The sequence below is a fragment of the Bufo bufo genome, chromosome 8 (genome assembly GCF_905171765.1).
Source record: "Bufo bufo chromosome 8, aBufBuf1.1, whole genome shotgun sequence".
In the NCBI taxonomy this organism is placed as follows: Eukaryota; Metazoa; Chordata; class Amphibia; order Anura; family Bufonidae; genus Bufo; species Bufo bufo.
Window position 1 is genome coordinate 179712531 of NC_053396.1, and position 9964 is coordinate 179722494.

Sequence of the window (9964 nt, forward strand, 5' to 3'; positions counted from 1 at the left end):
CTTACCTGAATAGTGAAATTACATTTTTATGCAGACTGGTTGCTAAGGGCTGAATCTTATTAAATATGGGGTAAGTCAGTCTAATAGTAACTGATTCTGGAGTATCATGTTATTAGTAACTACATATATGAAAATTGAAATTAGGGTCTAAATGTGACAGTTATCCTTTAAGAAAGGGCATGCACCCTAAAAGTCTTCTCTAATTAAAGCTTATACACCAAAGGTGAAAATGGCAGCCAGATGAGTTAAAAACCCATTTTAAAGGTGTTGTGCCATAATAAGCATCTGATCAGTGGGGTTTACATTGCTGGGATTCCCACCAAACTCCAACCCCCACCCACCCTCAGAGAAATGACTCTTACCCCAGCAGAAACTTCAAGAGTGATTGAGAAATTCTCCTTCTCCTTCCGAGCCTTGTCTGGCTCACTTTCCAGATGTTTGGATTTTCTTGGGGTGGTGACCGCAATTCCCTCTTGTTCAGCCATCCTGCGGTCCTCCTCGATCATCTTGGAATCAGAAATAGTTATAAATATGTGTAGAAAGAAGTCAGGTGGAGATAGAGATGAGAAAATATATATATATATATATATATATATATATATATATGTGTGTGTGTGTATCTGCCCCTTCATTAATATGTGTGTGTAATATCTATCTATCTCTCTATACAGGGAATATATCCCTATTGGCTATTTATATACATCTATACATACACACACTGGCCCTGTATGGCAAGTGGGGACATATGTATGTCCCCTGTATGTGATGCCCCAGGTGTGTGAGTATGTATATATAGATGTGTGTATGCCCCTGTAATTGCACACATGTCTATGTATACACTTGTCAGCATGGTATATATGTGGGCTTATAACTGCCCATTTATGCCCCAGGTTTATATTGAGTATATGCATATAGATGTGCCCAAGTATCTATATAGATATATATTGTATGGTTAATCGTGGCCAATATGCCCCCAGTCACGGCGTCTAAAAAAAAAAATTTTATGGTTAATTATTTTTATGACCATAATTAATAATTCTTGATTGAACTATTACTTCCCGACAGTACAATGCTGAGGATTTACTGTACAAGAATCTAAGACGGCAAATTCACAGCGTATCCGCCGCGTGTGAACATACCTTAGAAGTGTACAAGTTCTGCTTTGCACCAATGAATAGAAATCCCAAGCAGAACTGGCAAAGCGCTACCTGACACAGGGACAACATTAGCAGGGATCCTTATAGGACATACAAGAAAATATCACTAGGACGGTCTTAGAAAAATGGTGATCGGGAAAGAACCCCATTATGAGGACCAGCCAGGATTTATTTGGATAGAATTGGAAGAATTTTGGCCAATTCCATCTAAGCAAAATATCTCATTGATGGGGACATCCCCCTGATTGGGTAGGAAGCGGTGCATAGACGTCCAGGCTGGCATCACATGCCATTTACATATGCTACTAAAGGGCCCTTTACACAGACTGAGAATCCTAAAGATAATTGCTAACGAGCATTCATGAGGATTGATCTGATGGTGTAAATGTACTGCCAATTACCCGATGAATGAGTGAAATGCAATCTCCTCCACCACTGAGCAGCAGATTGCCGCAACGCTTTCTTCCCGACAATCTGCCGCTCTGTTATCCCATGTAAAGGGACCTTAACACATGAATCTTGGAAGATGCCTAGGGCCAGTGAGTATACGCTGCTCGCCACGTGGTACCAGGATGCTAACAAGATTGACTCACTTTGCCATAGACATACATTATATAAAGCTTATTTAGCTTAACCTCCACCTAGAAGAATAATATACGATTATCACTAAAGGCTGGAGCGGCGCCACCCTGCTCTGGTTACATAACACAGGGGATACCTACCTGGTGTCTCCGGACAAGGGCCTCATTCTTCTTACGCAGAGCTTCAATCTTCCTGTCCAGCTCAGCATCCTTCTCTTCTTTGGACTTCATGTCTAATACAGAAGCCTGCCACGACACAATCACTCCCATCATTCAACAGATCCCACCAAGAAAATCACAAGACACAATGGGGAAAGGGTTTGCACTTGGGTGCCGTGTAGTCACTAAGAAGGTACGGAGGTCCCTGTGAAGGACACGCCCGATACACCAGGCTGTCTAATACATCGTCAAGGGCACAACAGTGGATACACATATTCAACGCCTTTGACGACCCCTTTCCATGTGCCCTATTAGGGGGGTATAGACATCAGGAAGGGGGTCCACTGCTCATACACAGTTTGTAAGGCTGGAAAAAGACACAGGTCCATCAAGTCCAACCCATAATCCTATTGTGTTCATCTACTGGAAGGCAAAAATCCTCTATGGGGAAAATTTCAATTGCCCCAAATAGGAGTCAGAATAGAGAAAGGCTGTACAAAGAGTTAACCATATAGCTGAACATGCACCCCGCGCCCGGGGGTTAGAGTGATAGAATAGGTCCCTAAACTTTACCATTGCTGTAAGCGGAGGTGCCGGGCAGAACCTCAGCGGTGTCTTCTTTCTGAAAAACAAAATGACTAGTTTTCACATATACAGCAAGAATCCTATAAAATACAACAGACACGGAATTGAAACGCTTAAAAGGGGTTGTCAAGGGAGGAAGCAGTACCCGAATGGTGCGCCGGGGTGCGGACTGGTGGTGCGAGTCTTTTCTCGGGTCAGTATACATCGTTCACGGTTAGGATTTACCTACTTGCCATTTAGGAACCCAATCTGGATACGTATCTTCTGTTTATTGCCGTGATTTATTCACATACTATTTATGTATTCAGTTTGGTGAATCCCCTTTGGCTAGTATATATAGCCCCCGGTGCGATCCAATTACAGGTTATCTATGGGCTCAGCTTTGGCATTTATTATTTGCTCACCGTCGTGATTTATCTCTTCATTATTTATGTATTCAGCCCGGGCTTCTAGAAGTCACTACATTTGGCTATAGTAGATATTAAAATCCCACAGCATGCTTTGAGCTAGTCATATAACTTCGTATCTACTGACCGGGATAACTTTGCACTAGCACTTTATTACCCCGTTAACAGTCGTGCCCCACCAGTCACTTTTGCTTTATCTTTGATTTTAAATGGCTGTGCATTGTCAATCATGTGACTAGATCTTATACCGATATTGATAGCCCATTCATTTCAGATTGGTGAGGGTCTGACACCCAGCACCCCCATGATCAGCTGCATCAGTGCCAGAAACTATACAGCATATGGAGCTGGAGGCAGACAGCGCCGTACACTGTGTAGTGGCCGTGCTGGGGTACTGCAGCTCAGCTCCTATGCAAGTTAATGGGAGCTGAGCTGCAGTACGCCAGCGTACGACACTACGCGCTCTATGGGGCCTTCTGCTCCGTACACTGTCAGCATCCCGTGCGGCTGCAGCCCAAAACAGCTGATCAGATGGGGTGCCGCGTATTTGACTCCCATCAATCTGATATTAGGGCAAGTCATCAATACCAGTATGCAGGAGGACCCCTTTAACACATTTATCACCTATCCAAAAGAACGGGTGATAAACGCATGATCTCTGGAGGTCCAAATGCTAGGACCCCCACCAATCACAAGAACAGGGTCCTCTATGTGAACACTCACTCTATAGCACAGAGCAGGCCATGTCCTTCAGTCCCACAGAAGTGAATGGAGCGAGGTCACACGAGATAAATGTTATGAAGAGGAAGCCCCCTTTAAAAGGGTTGTCACATTCGGACAACACATTTCTTTATACCTCCACTGCCCCTTTAAGCCAGAGCGAAGAACCAACACAAGAGGGTTGACATTGACTTGAGTGGGTGCCACACAGGCAAATCAGAGGCAACATGAGCCTCTCCAGGTACCTACCACTGATTGCTGCCACTTAAACATTATGTTTAGACAGAGCTTTTTTTTTTTACTATGCCTTGTAATTGCAATATCTCTGCTTGACGTCACTGCTAGAGACTAGCGAATTTTTTAAAAATCGGATTTGCCGAATTTTGGGGAAAAAATTGTGGTGTAGAACACTGTACCTTGCAGTAACACGCACAGGGAGTCTGCTGTGGTAGTGAAATAATACTGTGAATCTATAGAACATACAGATGACAGGCGTCGCTCTTAGAATCACTGCACACTTCACTTATTTGGGCAGTCACGGGGCCAAAACTGACCAGATAACTCAAGTGTGAACTCAGCCTTACAGGTCAATGTTAGCGCCAAGAAGAAGCGCACTCCTTTTACACCGTCGTCCGCTGATTCCACATAGATGTCTACAGAACCTGTTCTAGTAAACGCTTATACAAGTAGAGCCCCCCGACAGAGTGGAGAGAGTGTCAGCAGTAAGTTTGTGTTGACGTCACAGATTATTTTTCCCTTCCTCTGATCCGTCAGAACAATAACCCCCAAAAAAACAGATCCTGTCTATGGAGCAAACAAGGTGCAGAACAGCGTGACACCGCCGTGCCCTGCGCATGTGGCATGCTGGAGGGGCACTGTGAATTGTCCCTGCAGTGGAGGCAGAGGTGGACACTGTCGCAGGACCAACAGCGTGACAACGTGGAGGCGGAAGCGGCATCACCTGGCCAAGTTGCTGGTGTGGCTGTGCAGGAACCACATTCACCCAGTGGGCCGTAAAGGACATGTATTGTCCCTGACTGTAGTTCCAGCTCTACATGTCGGCGCTGCCGTGCACTTTGGCAGACATCAACAGGTTCAAGGACTGGCCCACCTTCTGTTCTACATGTGTGTGCGGGGCTGGTACTGCCTATTTGGCAAAGAAATGACGGCTTCGGACTCTCCACCTCGGCTCAGCACAAACCATCAGTTCTCTGAAAGGTGCAGAGTCCACCACTTGGAAAGGGAGGGACTGCAGCATCAGCAACTTGGCCAGGAGCAGGTTCAGCTTCTGCGCCGTTGGATGCGTGCACGCATACTGTTGTCTCTTGGCAATCGCTTCGGCTATCGATTGTTGACGGAATGACTGACGAGGAGTAGGAGGATGAGCATCAGAAGATGGGAAGGACAGACAGCTCCCTTCGGCTGAGGTGGTGGAGCCTTGACTGCATTAAACCGGGTGCGTGCCACTTGCTGCAGCAGGCTGGACCACCACATCGGAGCCACGGTTCTCCCAGGCCACTTTATGGTGACGCTGCATATGTTGACGCAGTGCCAACATTGGCACCCTGGCAAAGCTTCACCTTCTGACCACATTTTATATATGGCCATGTTCACCTCTTCCGACGGCTTAACAAAAAACTGCCACGCCGCAGAGTGGGTGATTTTACCCCCAACACTCTGCACTGACTGACTGCTACCGCCGATGCTTCCGTGAACCCCTGCACCACTACTTCCCGGGCAGGTAGGCTCCTGTGAAGAGGGTGGTCTACCCCGGGCACGTTTGGCTCCTGACCTCCCACTGCTGCCACCCTGATAACTCCTGGCCACGCTAGCGAACTTGCTGGCTCACGGGCAAGCTACCACCCCTTCTCCCGATGATGAAAACCCTTCATCACCCGACTCCCAAGTGCGATCAGCTACATCATCATCATCAAGTACTATCTACATGTCACTGATGTCCTCCTCAACCGTCTCTAAGTCAGGCGCCTGACCGCTCGTAACACCAGCTCTCATGCCACTGTCCTCATCACTACTTGCCCGCCTACCGGAGGAAGTGGCAGATGTCTCCTCCAGATCTTGGCTGGGCAGTAGCTGCTGACTGTCCTCTAGTAGCTCCTCCTCACTGAAAAGTAGAGCGGAGCCCACAGCATATAATACTTCTCTGGCTGAGGGCACAGAAAAGGACAGAGGCAGGTTGAGGACAGGTGAGGGCACAGGGCCTGCTCCCGGGCCATGCCAACTAAGGCTTGTGTCAGAGGAACCCACCAACTCTTGGCTGGGGGTGTCTGATGTCACTTGGGACGAAGTGGGTGACCATGCAAGACACGACCACTAGATGACACCGGCAGCTCAGGCCTCTTGCTGCGACCCCTGCTGCCACGCTCCCTTAGGGTCCATTTACATGTCCGTAAGTGTTTTGAGGACCCGCAAATTGCGGGTCCGCAAAACACGGACACTGGCAATGTGCATTTCGCAATTTTCAGACTGCACGCCGCCGACACTATAATAGAAAATGCATAATCTTGTCCGCAATTGCGGACAAGAATAGGACATGTTCTATTTTTTTGCGGAAACGGAAGCAAGGATGCAGAAGTGCGGATAGCACATACCGGCCCCATTGAAAATGAATGGGTCTGCACCCGTTCCGCAAAATTGTGGAACAGATGTGGACCCATTTTGCGGACGTGTGAATGGACCCTTACTCTGCTGTGATCTGTGCCAAAAACATTCAGGCCTCTGCCCCTCCCCTGTGCAGGGCCTGGCACTTCTCTGTCTGACATACTGTTAGATCAAATAATCAAACATTAGATCAAATCTTTTTTATTTCGCCACTAATACACGGCAAACTGGGCTTTAGAGTACATCGCTGCACTGCAGAACGGCAATTAGGCCCAAATTTTTCCCCACTTTTACAAAACACAAAAGGCTGTTCAACAGATAAGTGCAACGATGAACGGCGAATTTATTTTTAATTCACCACTAATACACGGCAAACTGGGCTTTAGAATATATCACTGTACCGCTGAGCGGCAAAGATATATTTTCCTTTTTCCACCTATACACGCAAAAAAGGGCTTTTCGCACTTCACCACACAACGGCCCTTTTGTTTCCCACTAATACAAGCCAAAAATGCTTTAGAACATATAACTGCACCGCACAAGGGCAAATAAGACGTAGAAATATTTCCCTGTAATAAACCCAGTTAATGCCTGTATCACACAGCACTTGCACCTCAATAAGAACGGTTTTCTGGAATTACAGAGCTGTATAATGGCCATTAGGATCCCCAGTCAGTGCAGCAAGGTGTAATAGGATTGTTCCTATTACCCAGGCTGCGACCTCCCCTACTGAACCCTGTTCTACACAAATGCTGTGGAATGATTCCTCCCTGTCCTTTCCCTGCACTTGTAAATCCTTTTTTTTAGCACAATGACGTTTTTTCTATCACTGTCCCTAGCGCCTGCTGACGTCTCTCCCTGCACTAAGTACGCTGGTGAATGGCAGAATCCAAGATGGCTGAGGCTATTTATAGGGCTGTGACATCACAGGGCTGGCTGCTGATTGGCTGCATGCATGGCATTATGGGTGATCCCGCACTTCCAGGTCCGCATTTCCGTTCCCTAAAAAAAATAGAACATGTCCTATTCTTGTCCGCATTTGTGGAACGCAAATTCTATTAGTGCCGGTAATGTGCGGATCCGCAAAACACTTTACGGAAGTGTGAATGGAGCCTAAAGCAGGAACTTAAAGGGAACCTGTCAGCGGGATTTTGTGTATAGAGCGGAGGACATGGGCTGCTAGATGGCCGCTAGCACATCCGCAATACCCAGTCCCCATAGCTCTATGTGCTTTTATTGTGTAAAAAAAAACGATTTGATACATATGCAAATTAACCTGAGTCCTGTACGTGAGATAAGTCAGGGACAGGACTCCTCTCAGTATCTGATTAGTGGGGGTCCAACACCCCCACCTCCACGAGTGCTGCAGCCTCTTCCTAGGCCATGTGACATCATAGTACATCGGTCACATGCAAAGTTATCAAAAATAGATTTGATTAGTTACTAATTACTTTGTCACAAATCGCATTCCCGTGTATGTAGCTGGGGCAATGACGGGGAATGGTGATAACGCCCCCCCCCCCCATCATTGAACGCCTCAGATGCGTTCATCGCTGACCGCGGCATCCGCTATTAAAATTGAGGCTTTTCAGGGGTTAATCAGGGTTGAAAGGGCCATGAGCTCTTTCATTGTGGCAAAGGGGTTAGGTCAACTGTTTCAGTTATTGCGCGCGAGAATTCCGCACGGTTTCTTCAAACAAGATGGCCACGATCAATCAAGAGGTGCGTTTTTTGTTTGTTTGTTTAAACTGCCATATCAGGAAAAATAGACTCGTCACCACGAAGCTCGAAGGAAACTCGGCTTCGTAGCGTATAGATTTTTTTTCCCTGAAGTCAATTTTTTGGCTTCGATTTGCTGAGGACCTGGGGAGAGGTCATCCTTCTATATTACTGGTTAACCCCTTGAGAGCATCTGGCGGTTATGTAAGGCTACTCTCCCACTTGCGTTGTGATCCGGATCCGGCAGAGGATCTCAATACTGGAATTAAACGGCTCCGTTTTGATTTTGCGCATCAGGACGCATCCGTTCCGTTAGGATGCGGTTGTGTGTAATCAAAACTTAAAAAACGGATCCGTCACCATCGACTTATATTTTCAGTGACGGATCCGTTTCTATGAACGGACACAAAATCACAGCGGTTTTGTGTCCCCGTCACAAAACGGAAGGCTGAAGGAAAGGAAGACGTCCTGGACGGATCCCTCTCCATTCAGAATAGTGTTGAATCTTGTGGTTTAAGTTCGGCGTCGGGTTATCGAAGAATCCCATTATGGATTCTAAATTCCGTTACGGTCCGTGGTAGCGGAATCCATAATGCGATTCTTCGGTAACCAGAACTTTAGACACAGTTCACTCAACACTAATGAGGACTAAACAGAAACTTTTTTTTATGGTATTATTGCCGGACCGCAATACCGGAAAACAACGCAAGTGTGAAAGCAGCCTAAGCGGCTGGAGGGCGGGCGAGGGTTCAGCAGCCCCCCGGGAGGTTCCCCTGTAATCCCCCCATCTCACTCTTCTGTGACCTGATACAATGGATCACCTCACAGGATGCTCTATGGATACAACTGTAACTTTCCCAGTAAACACTCTGCTTTTAAGTATCAGGGCTGTGCAGGCGTTCCATTCACTGACAGCAAGGAGGAATGGAGGGAAGAGTTAAAACGAAGCATATTAGAAAGTTGCAGAACTTCAGTTACAACTCACACCCCTGTGGACGAGCATCCGACCATTACATTCCACTCACTGCACAGTGTGAATATCAACCTAGACAGCAGGAAAGACGCAGAGCATGTGCGACAAATAACCTCACCAGACTTCCCATGGTGATGCCAGGCAGACCACCAGCCTTACCATCCGCACCTTCGCCACCATGCCAGACTCCGCAAACCCCGTACACCATGAGCGCCGCCTCCTCCTCCTGTCCACCCCTCTAATTACATCACACCCTGGCGTATAGCGCTTCACCCGCTGCGCCACAAGCCATTCCCGTCCATACACACCGGGACCTATAAGGGTTAATCCCCCTTACCTGCAGCCCCGCTCTGCCTTCCTGCTCCAACAACACGCGTGTTCCTGTTTAGACCACGCCCCTCCAGACGCAGAGCGTGCAAGGGCGGAGCTTCGAATGGCGCCCACGTGATTACGCTTACGTGCGGCGCCGGCGTCGGACATGTTTATTGTGGGCACGGAGCTGCCAGTCTGTGGTTGCCGCGTAGTTGGTAAATGGGAACACTGTCACCGAGGCTTAGGTTCAAAGCAGAGGCGTATGACTGGTGGTGGCCCACCTGCCATGGCAGACCACGAGATATTGTGGACCTTTCCTCCATCCGGTAATCAAGAAAGGCTGATAATCCGGCATATACCTTGTCCTGTTGCCAGATTAGATGACCTTTTTGTTTTTAGTACTAAAATCCCAGGCTCGTTCACACAAACGTATTTTGCGTTCCGTATACGGGGCTCTTTTCTGCAGTCTGAATATGGAACCATTCATTTCAATGGGGCCGCAAAGGATGCAGACAGCACTCTGTGTGCTGTTCCCGTCCGTTGCTCCGTTCCGTGGCCCCGCAAAAATGTTGAGTCCTGTCCTATTCTTGTCCGTTTTGTGGACGAGAATAGGAATTTCTATAATAGGCCTCCTGTTCCGTTCCGCAAATTGTGGAAGGCACACGGGGGTCATTCGTGTTTTGCGGAGTCGCAATTTGCAGACCGCAAAAAAACGGCACGGTCGTGTGAACG

General features: G+C 47.5%; 1 protein-coding gene across 4 annotated transcripts in view; it reads right to left on the reverse strand.

Annotated features, from left to right (window-relative positions):
- CCDC9 (coiled-coil domain containing 9) overlaps window positions 1-9308 on the reverse strand; it is a 72737-nt gene extending 63429 nt beyond the window's left edge. For 2 of the 4 annotated variants that reach the window (XM_040442172.1, XM_040442175.1), the window contains exons 1-4: window positions 9258-9308; window positions 2471-2522; window positions 1880-1984; window positions 363-506 (exon numbers count right to left, since the gene is read on the reverse strand). In XM_040442172.1, coding sequence (XP_040298106.1) covers window positions 363-506; window positions 1880-1984; window positions 2471-2473 — 252 coding nt within the window. In that variant the 5' untranslated portion in view covers window positions 2474-2522; window positions 9258-9308. Of the gene's footprint in view, window positions 1-362; window positions 507-1879; window positions 1985-2470; window positions 2523-5654; window positions 5681-9257 lie in introns of those variants that run through there. The other 2 variants (XM_040442173.1, XM_040442174.1) reach the window with 2 other exon arrangements.
- Window positions 9309-9964: the final 656 nt, after the last annotated feature.